This window comes from Vicia villosa, unplaced genomic scaffold (genome assembly GCF_029867415.1).
Source record: "Vicia villosa cultivar HV-30 ecotype Madison, WI unplaced genomic scaffold, Vvil1.0 ctg.001374F_1_1, whole genome shotgun sequence".
NCBI classification, from domain to species: Eukaryota; Viridiplantae; Streptophyta; class Magnoliopsida; order Fabales; family Fabaceae; genus Vicia; species Vicia villosa.
The window spans coordinates 427,633-448,851 of record NW_026705596.1 but is presented as its reverse complement, the minus strand read 5'-3'; the positions used below and the strand labels follow the sequence as shown (position 1 = coordinate 448,851).

Genomic DNA, 21,219 nt, shown 5'->3' with positions numbered 1-21,219 from the left:
ATTGTCTACATTGATGAGATGCCACTTTTTATGCACAAATATATCGATAACATCGTTGATGTTGGAGGCGACGGAAATTGTGGATATCGGGCCGTTGCGGGTTTGCTCAGTAAAGGGGAAAATAATTACACTTTAGTCCGACGGGAACTTATTGCGGAGTTGACTTCGTATCGGGACATCTACGGCCGACTATATGAAAATCAAGAAAACTTTGCGAAAATTCATGATTCACTTGTTCCATCACTTACCGGTATCGCTCCGGTTTCGAAGTGGATGTCATTCCCCGATATGGGTCATCTAATAGCAAGTGCATATGATATTGTATGCGTCGATTTGACGAGGTTTGGACTAAGTGAGACTTTCTTTCCACTTCATAGTCGACCGCCATTGGACGCGTCGGGCCGGATCATATGCATCGGGTATCTACGATCGCGGCACTTCGTCCAAGTGTTTTTGAAACCGGGGTGTCCTATACCGACTACTTCTTGTCAATGGACGGCAAATCGTTCAAATGAGGCGGAGACTTGGCCGGATCCTTTCGTTTCATGAATGGCAGAGTTTGAAGAAATGATGAGCCAAGAGCGCGAGCAAAATAGAGAGCGGTCGAAGAACATACCTATTTTGGACTTAGGATCCACCGATTGGTTCGGTGAATTTTAGTTTGTTCTGGATCGTTTTTTGTTTGTAATGACCATTTTTGTATGTATTGTTGTTTATCATGTAAAATCGGACCGATTCAATACATATATAATATAAGTATGTTTTATGTCATCTTTGTCTAATTTATGTTTATTGTGAATTCCATTTGTTTAATTTACACAACACACCAAGCAATCAACAAAATGCAAAATTTTGTTCTGTTTCTGCATAATTCGGAAATGAACTTCCGAAATATGCTAGTCTGCCTCCAATTTTCGGAAGTTCATTTCTGAAAAGTCCCCTGAGGCAGGATAAGGTTTTTTGGGCCATCATTGCTCCAATAAGTCTATAAATACAACACACTCTTCTTCATCCTCTTCACACCATAAAACACAAATGGCACAAACCTACCCCCACCTAGCATTCGTCTACTTTGAAACCGGCTACCCGATGCCGTTCCAATTTCGCTTCTCGCGCGACACGCCGTTTGCGGAGTTGATAACGTCGCTCAACACGCTTTTGCACTATCCCGAGAATCGAAAGGTTGTCAAGCTCGAGTACCGCTCGCCATCGCTTAACGACGAGGGACACATTAAGTTCACACCTTTTGAGATCAAGAACGACGAAGATTTAGCGGTTTTGTGGACAACGTTCGACCGATTTTCTTCGAAGGGCCCGATCGAGTTGGACGCGAAACTTCAAAGATCGGCGGATGACGTTATCAAAATGTTGACTCATCCCCACCTACCCGTGTTTAACAATATGTAACTTTAATCTTATGTAATGTGATCAATGTAATCTTCACCCGATTAAATAAAGCGAATCGTTCTTGTTTTTCATCTTTCTTTTGTCCAAACAATATTTCGGAAGTACATTTTTCCTCCAAGGGGGGTGAATTCGGAGATGAACTTCCGAAAACACCACATTTTCTGAAAAATAACTTTATTTCGGAGATGCATCTCCGAAATCAATATTTTATATTAAAAAAAACACTTTTTCGGAGATACATTTCCGAAAACACCTTTTTTTTCAAAAAAAGTACGTTTTCGGAAATGAACTTCCGAAACTAGGGGTATTGTGGTAAATTCACCAGAGGTGGCCAAGAAGGTTAGGAGGTGGGTGAAGAAATTTTCTTTATTAATTAGCAAATAGTCTATTTGCAAAAAGTCAAATAACTTTTGTCTTGCAATCTATTACCTCAACTGCATGGAGAAGAAAAAGTTAGATAGAGTTCTTTCTACATTTTTATAGAACAATCATGTTACTTTCCATCGATGCAAAGACTAATTATGGCTAAGATGTTCCTTTAAAACACCTTTGGATAACTTTCCATAAGCTAATTCAACGAGGTTACAACTATATTATATAAAATTGAGAGGATGAGTGAATGGATTAAGGGATTCGAGTTACACAGTAGTGGTATGTGTGAACTCACTAGTGAAATCAAGAGTAAATATCTTGCTTATTCTTCAGATGGGAGCCATTATTCATACCTCTGAAATGATGACCTGAAACCATAATGAAGTGACTCTTGGAGACCCCTAATTATGGCAGCAATCGTAACCTCTATTGTCATCTTTATGGTGCATAACGTCCTGTATAACAGCCCAGACGCCTCTTCACATATGTAACCGTTGCAGTCGACTAGAGATAGTCGACGACCGAGATGGTGATTTGTTGCTCCCTCTGACTTGGTCAATGCCCCGAGTAGGGACAACGCTCTGACCTACTCGATTGAATACTATAAGCCGACTTCCTTGCTATAGCTACTAATCTCAGTTTCCGAGTTCATATATCGACCTAAGTATTTTTGATATGTACAAATCATGTCCTTCTTTTCCTCCTTCTCAAATCGGAAAACTTTCTTCGAAGTCTTTTCAATGATTTTCATATCTGTGCAATTTTCCTAACATATTTTATTCAAGATTTTCAATAACCAAGCAACTGCATCCATAGTGGAATGGATGGATTTCATAATAAAGACTGCACAAGATTTGAATACAAATTCTCTGGTACAAATTCAAATTTCCCCCTTTTATTATTATATTTTTTAATAAAGGTAATATATTTCAAAAAGAAGAATTCTACACAAAAATGAGAGAGGACTAGCTCAAGACCATCTCAAAAAGTAACAAATCTAAAATAAAGAAAGATAAATTTAGCCTTCTTTTAACATAATCATGTATAACTTCTAACGGTAAAGAGTTCAAAATAGTGAAGGCATTAGATGTGCGTCCAATATTAGCAAAAAAATCCGCACAACTATTTTCTCCCTAGTAAATGTGAGATGAAAAAAGACATTTTCAAAATGGTCATGTGACATTCTAGCCACCTAGATCTAAGCTTCCAGGGAACTAAAGCCGAGCAAGCATAAGAAAAAGCCTTCACAATAGTGAGGGAGTTCGACTCAAGCCATAAATTATGCCAACCATGCTCCTTAGCAATTTCAGTATTACGAATAGCTGCACAAAATTCATTAATCACAAAGTTGTTGGTAGAAAGAGGCTCGACAAAGGCCAAAAGGAAGAGACAACTACTATCTCTGAAAATCCCACCACAACCACCAGAAGAAGGATTTTTAGCATAAGCGCCATCCACATTACACTTGATCTAACTACTGTACGGTTTAGAGGAGACCAAATAACCTCCTTGATAGAAGGAGCTCTAGAGGGTTGATAGGAGCATTGAAGGCTTTAATTGTTGAGAAAGCACCTAAATCACTTTTGAAAGAGAGGCGAGTATTTGAGCCAAAAAAAGAAGCCTACACAAAAATAAGGTTGCATACCAAATTAAATTGCAAATTTTTGTCTTGAAATTTGCTAGCATTCCTAGCAGCCCAAATTCCATTCAACAGATGAATAATGGCAGATTTGATAATAATGGAACATTGAGATTTGAGTTCGTCACAAAAAAAACTAAGATCATCCAAGTTATGAAAAGGAATTATTGGCCCAATTAGGGAGTCAAGCCAATTCCAAAGCTTCCTAGCCAACACACAACCAAAAAATAAATGAAATGTAGTTTTAGTACAATTCTTGCAAATATAACACATGGAAGGGATGCTCATTCCTCTTAGTTGCAATTGATCATATATGGGTAGTTTGTTGCGCATAAGCCTCCACACCAGAAGGGACTTAAATGGGGGGAATGTCAAGAATCCAAATAGATTTAGCCCACTGAATTTTAGAGGAGTTCTTCTCGGTTGGAATCACCAAATGGATTGAGCCCACTGAATCCAAATCAATATCTCTTTCCCAGGATATCTCGGTTGGAATCACTATTTCATCAATGTCCTTATATCCCATCAATTCTTCATGTATCTCCTTACCTCCATATTCATCTGGTATTGACGTAAAAAAGAAGGTTGTACTCACCCTTTTGTCCTCATATACCCTTCGCCTCGAACCTCCCACATTGTTCGATGCCTTACCCTTCATCAAGTTCACTACAACATTTTTACCCTATGGAAATGCCTAATTTTAAGGTGGTAAAAATTCCATTCTCGTATAGAGTAATAGGCAACGAATGTTAAATTTTATAGTGGTGGGGGTATATATTCCTTACAAATTTTATGCAACGGTTGAAAAGTGCTCTAGTAAATCATAAAGAGAATGGTCTTTATTAGCAGCGGATTGGTAGTTTACTATAATAATTTTATAGTGGTGGGGGTATATATTCCTTACAAATTTAGAACATTATGGATTATTATGGACTATTTTATACTTCAAGAACTAAATTGGTAGTTTACTATAATAATCCATGGAAAAAGATGTAGCATTTTAATCAACTATAGTTGCCATTATCAAAAACAAATGCCTTACTTCAAGAACTAAATTGGCAATTTAGTCTAATAATCCATGGAAAAAGATGTAGCATTTTAATCAACTATAGTTTCCATTACCAAAAATAAATGCCTCTGATTATTGTTTATGTTTAAATATAGTGCTCTTGGGAGGTAGGTTGTAGAGCCTCAATGACAGGTTGTAGCAAAGTTTCATCTATTTCACTGATGTCCCACATCGAATTTTGTAGAGAAAGGTTTAGTCTTTATATAGCACACACCTATATTGGATATTAGAAACAAGTTGAGACTAGATGGGCCAAAAGCCCATTACATATTGAAATAAATTTTGCTTTAAAATAAAAAAATTAAATAAATAATTCGTTTATGAATAAAAATGAAAAATAAAATTAATGAAAAAAATAAAAAATAAAAGAATTTAATGAAATTAAAAAAATATAAAAATTTCACATGTATGTTAAAAAAATAATTAAAAATAAAAAAATATCACGTAGACTGCCACATTGGCAGTCAGAGAGAATCTTTTCTGCAATGTGGCAATCATGGGTGTATATGAGGGAATCTGGAAATCGCGAGGGAGATTTTTTTTTTTTAAATTATCAGGGGCTAAAAACAAACCCCCTTAATATTACAGGGGGGCTTTGTATGTTTAATCCAATATTTATTATATGAAAAAAATTAGGTTGGTAGAATCGAACATAGGACTTTTTAATTCTTATTTCATTCGTTCCCTTTCCAAAACTTCTTGAGCGCTAAAACCAAATTTCACTGCCCCGTTCCAAAAGTTGAGCGCTAAAACAAAAATCTTCCCTCCAAGCTAAACAATTCGCATGACTCTTCTTCTTCAGAACAAAATTTTACAAGTTTTCTCCTTCAAGCTAAACAATCAGAACAATGCCTCACAAACCCTAACCCTTTCTTTCTTCAAGATAATCAATTAGAACCATAACCTTTTCTTCTCATTATACACACAATTCCCTCCCATGAGTACGATTTCTCCTTATCGATTGGAACTCCCGTGTAAGATTCATCACCGTGTATGATTTGTGTTTACTAACTGGTCGCTCGAGAACAAAGGTTAACAAATAACGCGACGGTCACTTGCGAACGAGGGTTAACAAAGCTCACACTAGCACTCACTCTTGGTCCCTCTTACGTCATATTCCCTCATGACGGTCACTCTTGGTCTTTCTCAAGTTGGTCTCATCACTTCTTAGTTCAACTTGTTTATCTTTTTTATCTAGGTAATCTTTAATTTGTACCCCTTTCTGTATATATGATGCTAATCTTTCACACTAATGGCTGAACTAAAATATGATTTTAATCTTCTCTAAGCGCCTAGTAGACCATGAGTTGTGAGTTTATTGTGAAACCCCTACTAAACTGTATTCATTGAAAAAACTAAACCATTTTTTAAATAGGAAATTGTACTTAGTTTTGGGAGTTGGCAAATTGTTAGAAAAGAAGAAAATCTATTTTCCCGTGCGAGTCTATTAATGGGTTGCTTTGGATACTTGTTTGTGATTAATTGTTAAACTGAGGCTTTTGAGAGTTTATAGTTTGTTTTTATTATATCTCTTGATTTGTTCCAGTTTTTGGTTGGTTTGATTAATGATAGAAGGTACTGTTCTTGCAAAGACAACTAAACTTTTGATGCTTTGTTCAATTTTTGAGTTTTTTTTCTCTAGTCTTATGTATTAGCTATATGTAGTGAAAAATGGTGGAGTTGACTAGTGAGTGGTTAAAACTTTAAGTGGAGAATAACATAGCCTAGATATCGTATTATTTGTGTTGCTGATTAGTATAATTAGTGTTTAGATTTGGAATCTCAGTTCACTTTGAAGGTGACAAAAACACAAGAAGGGGTGTTGAATTATGTTAACTTTTTCTTCCTTTTCTCTTAAAAAGCTCTTATCAGATTCTGATCACAAGGATAAAATCTGAGTCAGAGTCTGATGATTAGCCGCAGAATAAAGTTGATCAGAAATAAAGAAGAGAACAAGAAAACGCACAAGCAATTATCTTGGTTCCTCTTATAAATCAAGAGTAGTCCTGTCCCCTTGCACTTCTAAGAGATTTCCATTATGACCAAATCTGATTACAAATCTCTCAAGCATACAAGCAAGAGACTTCCGATTGCCCAAATACACAAGTAAGGAACTTCAATGCTCAAGCACATAAGTACTAGACTTCCAATGCTCAAGCATACAAGCAAGAGACTTTCAAATGCTCAAGCATACAAGCAAGAGAATTCCAAATGCTCATGCATACAAGCAAGAGAATTATGACTTAATAACAAAAGTTAAGAGAATGTGATAAAATACACTTGATATACAATAAGAGGTATAGACAGAATACAACATAGTCAAACAAGAGTTAAGAAATCCTAAGTTAAACTTGTGCTCTTTGTTTTGACAGAGTAACTTCTCTTTATTTGTCAAGGTGACGTGTTATGTTCTCTCCAAGTCACCAGCTCCATTTATAGAGAATCAACAAAGAGACGTTGGAGAGATCTTCTTGCACAAGTGAGTCTTTGAGAGAAGTAATATCAAATCAGTTGCAAAGCTTCCTAATATGGTTAATATCGTTGTAATGTCATTTGAAACTCCTTTGCTACAAAAAGAATTATTGGTTGCAATTCTTCAGGCATCTACAAATTCATGTTAAGTCTCCACGTGATCCGAAAAAGACAAATTGACCTTAGAGTCTGATAGCAACTTGTCATAAACTCCTTGGTTCTTGAGCTTTGATTGTCTTTAGTTTTTGATCCTTCAGAGTCTGAGTCTTAAATTTTGATCCTTCAGACTCCGAGTCTTTAGAGGTTGACTTAAAAATTGTATAGGATATTCAGGTTTTAATCTTCAGATGATGACCTTCTCTAGACTTTGATCTTCAGAAGTTGACTTCTTTAGAAGCTGAATCTTCAGAGTCTGGTATGTTATACAATTTCAAATTTGATGAAATAAAGTGAGATATAAAATCATAGCTGGAACTTCACCTTACCAACTTCAAAATTTTAGGAGTGTTGGTCTGTAACAATATTGGAGGCAAACAGGTTATGTTGTTGAATCATTTAGACTATTTTTTCACATTTTTAGTTTTATGGAAGGGTTGTTCTATTTATTTCCAGGTTTTTAATGTATTCTTCTATTTATAAAAAGTTTTCTTAATTTGGGTAATGCATGTGAGAAATGAAAGGTGGTTATGTTGAAGTACATAGTAATATATACGTTATAGAAAGGAGAGAGATTAAGCTGTAAAAGTAAAAAGAAATTATTAATTCTCTCTCTCTCTCTCTCTCTCTCTCTCTCACACACACACACACAAACACACACAGTATATTACAGTAACCAATGCCACTAATCCATTTCATTCCCCCTTTCAAACATCACTAACATTTCACTTTCCCTCTCATTGTTAATCTCTCACTTTTTCCTTCAATTTTTCTATTTGACTTGGATACATCTATTTATGGGTGATTGAAAATCTAAGGTAAAGTGAGTATTTTAATTTTCCTTTATTTTTTGTTCTTTTTAAGTTGAACCCTAAAACCCCGATTCGTTAAAATAATACAATTTTCTCAATTTATCATAAATGGTTTCCGATAATTTTTAGAGACAAAGTTACTTCTTCAGCTAATCTAGAGCATCGGAAACTCAACTAATTTTTAGAGACAAAGTTACTTCTTCAGCTAATTTTTAGAGAAAAGCTTATTTAAAAATAGGTCTTCATCAACCTCCTCACAATTTTGTTTACCCATTGGTCTATTCAAGATAAACAAAGACGTCGATTTTGCAAAAATTGGTTTGATTTGTATGATTGGATTGATTATAGTGAATATAAGGATCTAGCATTTTGTTTGCAATATTTTTTGTTTAAAAATGTCTCTAAATATGGGGGGGATCAATTTGTGGGAGACGATTTTGGTGATTGGAAGAATGCTCAAAGATTGGCTAATCATGCTACTTCTTCTAATATTTATGTTGATTGTGTGCATATGAGTTATGCTCTCATGAACCCAAACTAAAATATTAAGGTCGCGTTTTGTTAATCAAACTAAGCAAATGAATGTTGAATATCGTGTTCGTGTAAACACATCCCTTATAGCTACTAAGTTTATCTTGAGGTGTGGCATGCCATTTAGAGGGAATGGTGAGTCCCTTTACTCTTTATTTAAGGGGCCATTTTTTGATTTGGTGGACACTCTAAAGGAAAGTAACCCAGAGATAGCTAGTGTAATAGATTGTGCTTCAAGAAAGAACCTTATGACTTCCCCTAAGATTCAAAAGGATCTTGCCGCTGCTTGTGCATGTGAAATAACTCAAAAAATTATATGTGATATTGCTGATGATGTGTTTTATGTTTTGATTGATGTATCTAGTGATATTACTGGTAAAGAACAAATGGTCGTTGTTATTCACTATGTTAATAGTGAAGATTTGGTAAATGAAAGGTTTCTTGGCATTGTAAGTGTTAAAGAAACAAGTGATAAGTCACTTAAGGAGGCACGTGAGAAGTTATTGTCTATTAATGTCTTTAGTTTATCTAGAATTATGGAGCAAGGGTATGACAGAGCTAGCAATATGAGAGGTAAGTTTGGTGGTTTCAGAACTTTAATCCAAAATAAGAATCCATATGGTTATTGTGTGCATTGCTTCGCCCATCAACTTCAATTGCACTTGTTGCATGTGCTAAGACTTATGAAGATGTTAGTGGTTTTTCTGGTGAGGTAAATATGCTTGTTAATTTCATACGATCTTCTATCAAGAGACATGAATTGCTACGAGACAAACAAGTGAATTAAATAAAGAATCATCTATTTCTAGAGCACGTGAAACTCGTTGGAGTTCCCACTTTAGAACTCTCACTAGTTTGATGACTTTGTATGATGCCATCATTGAAGTATTTGATGAAGTTGGGAATGATACGTCATTTGAAAAATATGGTGAAACTATGCTTTTGTTAGATGTGCGTCAATCCTTTGATTTTAACTTCATGTTATATATGATGACTGAGATTTTAGGATTTACAAATGATCTGAGTATAGCGTTACAAAAGCGTGATTAAAATCTTTTAATGCTTTGTCACTTGTCAATGTTACCAAACAAGAATTACAAGAAATGAGGAATGATAGATGAGAAAAACATATATCTAAGGTTATGGAAATTTGCAATAAGCATGATATTGATGTACCTGATATGGATGCACCGTATGTGCAAGGGAAGAAACCTAGACGACATGCTATAACTTATAGTGTTTTTAATTTGCATCATTATAAGCACGGTTATTTGTTTAATGTTTTGGATTTGCAGTTGCATGAACTCAATACTAGGTTTGATAAAGAGAATACTGAACTTTTACAATATGTTTCATGTTTGAGTCCTTCATCATCATTTGCAGCTTTTGATGTGAAAAAATTATTAAGAATAGTTGATCTTTATCCAAATGATTTTGTAGATGTGCCGAAATTGGTGGTGCGAAATCAACTTCAAAATTATGTTAGAAATGTTCGTTGTGACAAAAAATTTACAAAGTTAAAAGGAATTTAAGCTCTTTATGCAAAACTTGTGGAAGCATATAAGTGCAACACATTTGATATGGTTTCCAAGTTTTTGAAGTTAGCTTTAGTCTTGTCGGTAGCAACTGCAAGTGTGGAGCATGTTTTTTCAGCTATGAAGTTTGTGAAGAGGTGTTATTGGAACAATTAACAATGATGTTATTTTAGCTCATTTTCAAGAAATGGATGGTAGACGATTTTTATTGTAATGTATTGCATTAAACAATATAATTTTTTATTTTCAATATGATTTAGTTTGTAGTTTCTTTCATGTTTAGTCCCACCAATATATAATGTTTGGATCCGCCCCTGCAAAACACATATGATTAAAAAATTTAGGATGATTAACATTAGGATATGTAATTTGAAGATGTTTTGTTGATTGTGAATCAATAATTACAATATGTAATTTGAAGATATTTTATTGATTGGGAATCAATGATTCACACACACATACACACATACATACATACATACATACATACATACATACATACATACATACATACATACATACATACATACATACATACATACATACATACATACATACACATATATATATATATATATATATATATATATATATATATATATATATATATATATATATATATATATATATATATATATATATATATATATATATATATATAGAGAGAGAGAGAGAGAGAGAGAGAGAGAGAGACCCATAATCTCCACCATTTATTTTAAAATCCAATTGTTCAGATTCATTCTCACATTCTCATATAAAGATGGCATTCTCATATGATATGCCCTAGGGCATATCATATGAGAATGCTTTTTATATATGAGAATGTGAGAATGAATCTGAACCGTTAGATTTTAAAATAAATGGTGGAGATTATGTGTGAATCTTTTTTTTCTCTCTCCTACATCATTTATTTTAATAATGGAGGAGAGATAAAAAATATTCACACATAATCTCCACAATTTATTTTAAAATCTAACGGTTCAGATTCATTCTCACATTCTCATATAAAAAAGACATTCTCATATGATATGCCCTCTCTCTCTCTCTCTCTCTCTCTATGTATATATATATATATATATATATATATATATATATATAAAAGAATTTTGTTATGCATTTTTTTTAAATTGTAAGATCATTTTAAAATTAGTATTTCAATATTATTATATAAATTTTTTTAAATGATGATATTATCATATTTATTAAATAAAATGATATTACATCATTTCTTGCAACGATTATAAAATGTTTTAGTATAGAAAGCGTTGTTGTAGCTTTTGTAGAAGAAAATAAAATAAGCATATATCAGAACTGTTTAAAATCTACTATGGCTAAACTCCTCTGCTATATTCCATAAAATAGTCCCTCTCTTAAAAAACGAAAAAATGTTATTGTTTTTTATTTGAAAACGTAGTCTAACCGTTGTTGTTTGAGATTGTTCTCTAAGGAAAACTACAACAACGGTTTTGAATAAGGCGTTGTCGTTGGGTTAAAAATCGTTCCTAAAGGCTAGCGCAACACCTTGGTTTGACACGGTCTGAATAAAGGCAATGCTTTTTGTAGAATTTACAATATTTTTTCCGCATTGTCATATAGTTAAAATGTTGCAGTGGTTCCTTCTCTTACGAACATGCGTCCACTCTACACCTCCGCCTTTGCCTGCTGCTTTTAAATTGGACTGAGCATTGCATTTCTTGAATAAATCAAAAGAAGATGATCAAAACTTAATTTTCTAAAACTTGAAGACAAAAAATCTATTTAAAATTAATACATTAACAATCAAATAAAAGTTAAATTTTGTATTATAAATACATTGATCCAACAATTATATATGTTAAAAAACATACAAAGCCTTAAATAAAAGGGATCACAGTTCCAACAAGAAAGAAATTAAATATAAAAAACAACACCGCAATTAGAAAGCCCTCACACAATAATTTATAATCTGAAAATTACCATAATTGAAGATTGATTAATGTCGTCCCCCAAAACGTCTTTGTCTTTGTTGAAATGATCTTAAGGCCTCTAAAAATTCATCTTTTCCAAAATCTGGCCAAAATTGTGGAGTAAAGTAAAGTTCTGTGTATGCCAATTGCCATAATAAGAAATTACTAATTCTAAGTTCTCCGCTAGTTCGGATCATTAGATCTGGACAAGGAAACTCAGTACACTTAGTTTCTAATTCTTTTTCAATTATGCGTTCATTAATGTCTTCTAAATGAATAAGGTTATCTTGCACTTTCTTGACTACACTTTTACATGCTTGGAGTATGTCATATTTCCCACCATAGTTAATTGCCACTATAAGTTGGAATCTCGAATTATCCTTTGTACTCTCCTCAAAAGTAGTTATCATTCTCTGCAAAGTTCTAGGAAGTTTTGACGAATCTCCAATCATAGATAGTTTAATTCCTTCTCTATTATAAGAAATAAATTAACTGTTAATTACAAAATGGAAAATATAACTAAGAGATAAATATTTAGAGTGCAAAGACGTTATATTTAATATCTCAAGTAAGAGTTTAGTACCTCATGATTCCTTCAATTTCAGAATGTGCTACTCTTTCAAGGAGGCTAAAAATGAATTCAACCTCCTCCTGCACCATCACCAATCAAAACTTAGATAAACCATCATTATAACATGCCATGTTCCTAAGTACTCCCTCCGTCCCAAATTATAACAGAAAAAAACCAAGTTTATTAAAAAAAGTAAAAACACAATCATTTGACTTATGATGTTCTTGAAATAAAGTGTTTTGGAAGATGTAAAAAAAGTTCTAATTGGTTGTTGGTTATAGAAATGATGAGAGAAAATGTAAGTTAAATGCAATTTGCATTTAATTTTACTTTGAAAGAAATGAAAGATGATTTTTTCTCTTATATTTTGGGATAAGAAAAATGCATTTTTTCTCTTATATTTTGGGAAGGAGGGAGTACACCATATCTTTAATAATACCCTATACAAATATTAATATAGGTTTGTTTTTCGACTATTATTTTTTTTATAAAATTACAATTTTAGTTTTTTTATTAAAGAAATTACTTTCTTTATTTTTAATACATATAATTTTAGTCATTCTCAAATTGTATTTGTTTTGAAAATCGCCTTCAAGAAAAAACCAATTTTATGAGAAAGAGAGATTTTCTTGAACAAACACAAGAAAAACGATTCAATTCACAAAGTGAGAGAAGAGAGAAAAAATATAGTTGATTATAACGCTTATTCATTCACTTTCTCATTAGGAGATAATGATTACAAGCAAAACATAATAAAAACCAACCCATCTCAACAACCTGAGAGAGCAGCCTATTTGTAAACTACTAATATATGTATGTCATGTATGATGATAACACTCACACATGAAATGCAAAACTACTAGATGATAAAATACATAAACAACTTTGTCTATTACATGCTAGAACATACTTCGAGTATGACATGAACATCCCAGTCAAACCATATAGCTATTCATGTCAAGACTAGAATTTGATCCAAAATACTACAAATCTCCCTCATGGAACAATCTCCACAACATCAAGGGAACAAACTAGTTATCATTGTGGAGCTTTATCAACTGCATACAGTGGAAGAACTTGTTTCTTGTAAATGACTTAGTGATCATATCAGCAGCATCGTGATTAGTCGAAACCTTCACCACTTTGACTTCTCCCCTTTTGATTCTCTCCCATACAAAATGTATCTAAACATCAATGTGCTTGGTTCTTTCATGATAGGTTGAATTTTTGCTAGATGTATCACATTTTGACTATCACATTTAGCGGTGATTGCTTGACCTTAATATTTCAGTTCCTTAGTAAACTCTTCTAGCCAGAAGGCTTCTTTTACAGCTTCAGTGAGGGAAGTATATTCAACTTCAGTGGTTGATAAGACTACAACCTTCTAAATCATCACTTTCCAACTGATTGATGTACTAAACATAGTGAAAACATATCCAAAAATAGTTTTTCTGGTATCCATATATTCTACATAGTCAGAGTTAACAAATCCTTCTATTTCAACTTTGTTATCATCACCTTTGGTTCCACCATATACTAGGACTCTTCTCAGAGATCCCTATATGCATATTAGGATCCATTTTAATTTTACCAGTATGCCTTTTCCAAGGTTGGCTATGTACCTGCTTACAAGGATCACTGCATATGCTATGTCTGGCCTGATACAGACCATATCATACATCAAAGAACCTACTATGTTAGCATATGGTATGTTATTCATATAGACTCTTTCAACATCAATACTAGGACTTTGAGTTATACTTAGCTTGAATTGCTGAGTTGGTGGCGTTATGACAGGTTGTAAGCACATAACAAGCCTTTCTAGAATCTTCCATAGATATGAATCTTGAGATAAACATAATTTCAAGTACTTTCTATCTCTCTTGATGTCTATACCAAAAATCTTGGTTACAAATCCAAGGTCATTCATTTTGAATTCTTGGTTAAGTTTATTCTTCACCCTCATTACTTCTTCGACGAGGTTGCTTGCTATGAGGATGTCATCCACATAGAGCAATAGGATTACAAGTGAATTTTCAGGTGAGAACCTCAAATAATCACAATGATCGAAGTTGCTCCTTGTGAAACCTATGCGTGCCATGAACTTGTCGAATTTGTTGTTCCATTGCCTAGGAGATTATTTTTGGCCATATAGCGACCTATTCAACTTGCACACATAATCCTCCTTACCATTTATTTCATACCCTTCAAGTTGCTTCATCACAATTGTTTTGTCAATATCACTATATAGAAAATCAGTCTTGACTAGGGATGACAACAGGTCAAGTCGGGTGCGGGTTTCACACTACCCAAACCCACACCCGAAATTGACACCCGAATCCGAACCCAAACCCAAATGTTATTCAGGTGGCAAAATAACACCCACGCCCACACCCGTTGGGTTCAGGTTTTTTCACCCAAACCCGAACCCGCAGCAAAATACATAAAAAAAAATATTTTTCCTACAATTTTTCTATAACTTTCCACAATATTATATATATATATATATATATATATATATATATATATATATATATTATTTATATATATTATATATATTTATATATATATATATATATATATATATTTAAATATATATATAATATATATATATATATATATATATATATATATATATATAAATATATTATAATATATATTATAATATATTTAAATATATATATATATATATATATATATATATATATATATATATATATATATATATATATATATATATAAGCGGGTGTGATTTCGGGTTTTGGGTGCGGGTTTCACGCTACTCAAACCCACACCCGAACCCAAACCCAAATCCAGTCAACTCGGATTTTCACCCGTTGACTCAGGTTCGCGTGCGGGTGGGCCCCGCGGGTGCGGGTCTGCTTGTCATCCCTAGTCTTGACACCCATCAGCTCAAGTTTTAGGTCGAATCTAGCCATCATAGTTAAAAGCATTCTAATGGATATGTGTTTCAAATTATGAGAGAATGCATCATTAAAATCCACTCATTCCTTATGAATAAAGCCCCTTGCAACCATTCTTGACTTGAATATCTTGGACATATCACTTTCAACCCTTTGCTTTACTTTTAAAATCCATTTACAATTGACTAAATTGGCATTTGCAGGTTTCTCAATCAACTTCCATGTGTTTTTGTCATGAATACATTTCATCTCATCATCCATGTCTTTCAACCATTCCTTCTTACATCGACTCCTCATAACTTCCTTATAATCTCTAGGTTCTTCATCAAGAACCTCATTAGCACAGATTAAGGCAAATGTTATGAGATCTGCATAATCAAGTCTTTAAGGTGGTCTAATGACTCTTCTTGTCATGTCTCTTTCTAACAGATAATTATTATCAGTCTCCTCATCTTCATCAGCACCTTGTGCTACTTCTTCAATTTCATTTGGGTTATGCAATTCAGCATCAATATGCTCCGCCTCAATAGGAAACTCTTCCCTTTCTTGCTCTTCTTTAGAGATATTTTCATTTCGACCAACATCATCAGTTTTCTTGAACGCCATCTCAGATTCATTGAAAACTACATCATGACTTGTGATACACCTCCTGTGACCTGGGTCTAGAAACCACAACCTATATGCTTTAACTCCCTCAGGATACCCAAGGAACATACATCTCAAAGCTCTAGGTTCGACTTTGTCTTGCCTAATGTGAGCATATGCTACACAGCCAAATACTCTAAGTTTCTCGAGATTTAATGGATAACCTGACCAAACTTCTTTAGGTGTCTTTATTCCCAAAGCACTTGAAGGACACCTAATTATCATATATGATGCAATAACAATAACTTCAGCCTAAAACACTTTCTTCAATCCAACACTAACTAACATGCATTTTACCGTTTCCAAGATAGTATGATTGAAGCTTTCATCAATGTTATTTTGTTGAGGAGTACTTGCTACAGTCTTGTGCCTAGCAATACCAAACATAGCACAATAACTGTCAAAGGCTGCATTGGAGAACTCAAGGCCATTGTCGATCCTCAATCTCTTGACCTTCCTACCAGTTTTTTTTCCGACCAAAGTCTTCCAACTCTTGAAATTTTCAAAAGTTTCATCCTTAGTTTTTGGAGTGAATACCCATAATTTCCGTGAATAGTCATCAACTAGGGTTAAGAAATATTTTGCGCCTGAGTGTGTGAAGGACTTCTTGCGGACCCCCAAAGATCAGCATGAATCTAATCAAGAGATCCATGTATTCTTTGTTTGCATTTATTGAACTTCACTCTGCAAGTTTTTCAAATACATAGGGTTCATAGAAACTCCAATTTTTCAACATTGTCACCACCTAGCAGAATATGTTTCCCCAATTCGACTAGATCTCTTTGACTAACATAGCCCAATCTCATGTGCCATAGCTCTGTCTTCAATATAGGCTTTGCGGATGCAAAATCTGCTGATCCATTTACAACCTCAACCTTAAGGTTATACAAGCCTTGATATTTCACGCCTCTCAAGACTTCTTTCGACCCCTTTTTAACTTTTAGGATACCTTACTCTCCTCTGAAAACATATACTTTCTTTTCGAATTGGCCAAGAGAAATCAAATTTCTCTTTAGATCAGGTACATACCAAACACCATTCCACAACTTTATTGACTCATCATGAAGCTTGAATCTCCCTGATTCAATACCTACAATTTTGAAAGCCTTGTTGTTTCCCAGCAGCAATGATCTCTTATCATGATCACATAATTCCTCAAACACGTCTTTGTTTGGAGTCATGTTCCAAGTACACCTGAATCCATAATCCACTCCATGCTAGAGTTGCTGCTTGAAACTACAAGAACATCATATGATTCATAATCATCTTGTAAAATGGATGTATTCCCATTATCCTTATTCTCAAGATCAAGAATCAATTTATTAAACATATCTAGTTGCTCAGTCAAAACTGTCTTCACTCATCTTGAATGAATACATAGCTTGCTTCAAGTATAGACGATTTACCAAGGACTTTGTCATGCAAAGACCTTCAAGTTTTAGCCACACACTTGCTGCAATTTTCTCCTTTGAGACCTATAGGAGAACCTTATCACCAAAGCTCAATATGATGGGATAATGAGCTTTCTCGATCATCGTAGTCTTCTTCTTATCTGTTAGGGAACACCTACGTTTTCCAATCCTTTCAACGCTTCTAACAAATCCTGTCAAACAAGAAGGGCTCGCATCTTTAAGCGCCACAATCCGAAATCGTTTAATCTGGTGAATTTCTCGATCTCAGACTCCATTGATGGCATCTTGATCCATGCTAACGCACCATTTTGTTGTGATAATCGCCTTTAAGAATAAAGCAATTTTGTGACAAAGAGAGAGTTTCTTGAATAAACACAAGAAAAATGGTTCAACTCAAGAAGTAAGATAAGAGAGAAGAAAACAAATTTGGTTATAACGGTTATTCATTCACTTTCTCATTAAGAGTTAATGATTACAAGCAAAATAGAATAACAACCGACATTTCTCCACAATCTGAGAGAGCAACCTATTTATAGACAACTAGCACATGATGTCATGTATGAGAGAGCAGCCTATTTATAGACAACTAGCACATGTATGTCATGTATGATAATAACACTCATACATGACGTGCATAACCACTACATAATAAAATACATAAACAACTTCAACTATTACATGTTACTTCAACTGTATTATGCAAATCCCAGTTGAACCATGAAGCTACTCTGTCGAGACTAAAGTTCAATCCAAAATACTATAATATTTAAATTGATTGTGTTTATTTTTAAATAATATATCAATTGTGAAAACGACAAATTATTAAATAATATTTTTTTGTGAAAAATCAAAAGAATACAGGTTATTTTTCATAAAAAATAGACATCTAATCAATTTTTAATATAAAAAAATGAAAACGAAAACAGTAAACTTTTGTGGACCTTTAGAGATAAAAAATATAAATTACAAATAATTAAAAAATAGATAAAAAAAATAATTTTTAATGAAAAATAAAAGAACATATCAAAACTATTTGAATTATTTTCGTGAAGGAGATAACCATCAAAACTTTTTTTATGGTATCATGAAAAGGTTTTCTTAAATAAGTTCTCATAACTTAACACTTTCAAATATTTTATTTTAGTACAATCTAAATATTCTCTACACGGAAATCAAAAGAATAGTATTTTTAAGAAAACCAACATCAAAATCATTCCTAAATTTTTTTTTCACATGATCACGTAATTTCAGCAAAAATTAATTTTACATCATCGTTCAATAATAAAGTATTTTTATCAAGTCAAACTGAAAATTTTAAATACTTATATTCATACTAACTAGAATGATATATTCTCTGTATCATAAAACTCATGAAACAAAAGACAATGAAATTTAACTAAACTTTTTTTAAAATGGGATGAAATAATTATATTACAAAATGAAATTATAATTTACCTTGGAGCGACGCCAATTTTCAGTTGAAAACATGAAAACAGTGAGAACCTTGATTCGCCATGTTAAACACAATTTCACCACCCTTTTTAGCGACTGCACGCAAGCTACGTGCCCCTCAGATGACGGCAGCCCTCTCATTTTCGCCCACCTTCTGTTCCCGTCCATAATGACCGCCACATGCTTCGGCATCATCTCCTCCCTCAGTTCCTCCGGCATCTGCTCCTCTTCCACTTCGTCCTCAAGCTCCGCGTTTGGAATGCTTGGAACAGAAGCTATCGAGCCATGTTTGGTAATTATCATGGGTTGAGAGGAGAATAGGTGTGATTGGAAACGTGAATAATGGTAATGAGAAGAAGAAAAAGAAGAAGCATGGTTGGTTTTTGTTGTTGTTGTTTTTGGTGGGTGAGTTATTAGAGTGTTTTTTTGTGAAATAGTTGGGAGCTTCAGAGAAAGCATTGTATTTGATTGTGGAAAATGGGTTTTGTAATTAATTTGGTGAACTTGGAAAACAAATGAATAATGAAACGTTATGCCAGAGGCTAGGTTGATTTCTTTATTTATAAACATGATGGCTTGCTTATAAATTATTCTATTCTCTAAACTTGACAGCACCTTTTCAACGGCAAAATATATTATTAAAATCATTGCAAACATGATCATGCAACATTTTGTATCTCAACTCAAACTATACGACAGTGTTTATAGGCGCAAATCTTGTTGTAACTTTTACTCTTGGAATATTCTCCCGCTATCTTGTTTTGAGCGGTAGAAGTTTTTCCGTTGTACTTTCGGGTGAGCACCCCTTATGCTCTAAAATAATTCCATTGTCTATTCAAAAAAAAATGCTAGGCAGGATAGGTTGGAGCCACGTTGTATCACTTAGACACCTTACCTATGAGAGATTCACCCTTGAGTTTCTGAGTTCCTTTCACTATAACACTCACTCACCCTCTGAGCCATAAAAATGTAGGACATGCAACATTTTAAATTTTTGATCGTGAGTATAAATTAGACCAGAACGAAATTGCAAATCTGTTGCAATTTCAGCCACCCTGGGTATTTCCTGCGAGGTACCCTTATGGGGGCAGTGACAACATGAATTTGGCAGCTTTTGGGAGTGATTGGTCGTTACTTCCAAAAACTCTTGACTAACACTATTTTCAAATCATTGTAGTAGAGTTGACTATGAGCTCAACGTGTTGTGACATGAGGTTGCAGACTTTAATGCTGAGGAGCAGTTGCGCGCAGCGATAGAGAGGCGGGGCGTGATGAAATATTATATGCCATGTGGGAAAGAGAGGCCCTGCGCGACCGGATAATGTTTCAGATGTCGCAACAGCTACAAAGTATGGATCGTGACATTAACCATAGGAATGCACAGGAAGCCCAGCGTGAGCACTATCATGATGAGTTGCTTGAGGAAATGATGTAAAGAGGGGCTCAGCATGGCACCTCGCCACAGTAGGTGTAGGAGGCGCTGACTTCTCCCTCTCTTGGATCTACCTTCATTTCTTGCCCTTATTTCCTTATATTAGGGACAATATAGGATTTAAGTGCAACGTGTAACACCCTTCTAAATCTCACGTATAATTTACGAGTAAATTACTTAAAACAAGCCACACAATGGTGTCACACTTCATAAAAACAACATAAATATCCTGCTCTGTAACACGGATTACACAATCTAAGATTCATCTTCTCAAACAATACATATTCATGATGCTTATACGACATCAATGCTCATTTAAAAACGTCGCAGCGGAATCATCATAATTTAATCTTTATTATAAAATAAAACACACTTTGAGTCTTAAAACATTTAACTTGAAACAAAATAAACATAGTTCACAAATTGTTTCCGAAATAAACAACATTGTAGTTTAGGAAATTCAACCCCGGCTAGTCAAATGTGTCATCAACAACATTATCATCATCAACATAACATGTGTATATTTAGACATGCAACATCATTAAGACATCATCACAATATCATCATCAATATCAACACCATAGCAACATCACCAATATCACCAACATCAACACCACAACAACAATATCAATCTTCATCATCATAACAAGTCATCATAACACAATATTATCACAATCGTGCAATAACTCTTCAATAGGACATATAACCAATCAAATTCACAAACATATTAGACATAGAGATAATAATCAAATAATTCACCTATCTATGTCATGTTATAGTTCAGTGCATTAACTTTCTAACACTTCGAACGAGGCGTCATTTGGACATACGGAACAAAATTTAT

At 33.8% G+C, this 21,219-nt stretch overlaps 1 protein-coding gene and 1 pseudogene across 1 annotated transcript; one reads left to right on the top strand and one right to left on the bottom strand.

Moving 5' to 3' along the window:
- The first annotated feature begins 7,632 nt into the window (after positions 1-7,632).
- Positions 7,633-10,207, top strand: LOC131634879 (uncharacterized; annotated as a pseudogene).
- Positions 10,208-11,828: 1,621 nt separating this feature from the next.
- LOC131634866 (dehydrodolichyl diphosphate synthase 2-like) lies at positions 11,829-19,454 on the bottom strand. Its single transcript, XM_058905492.1, has 3 exons — positions 18,947-19,454; positions 12,523-12,590; positions 11,829-12,410 (listed from the first exon to the last, which is right to left on the bottom strand). The coding sequence occupies exons 1-3, from the start codon at positions 19,400-19,402 to the stop codon at positions 11,966-11,968; spliced, it is 969 nt and encodes a 322-aa protein (XP_058761475.1). The 5' UTR covers positions 19,403-19,454; the 3' UTR covers positions 11,829-11,965.
- Between the last annotated feature and the right edge of the window lie 1,765 nt (positions 19,455-21,219).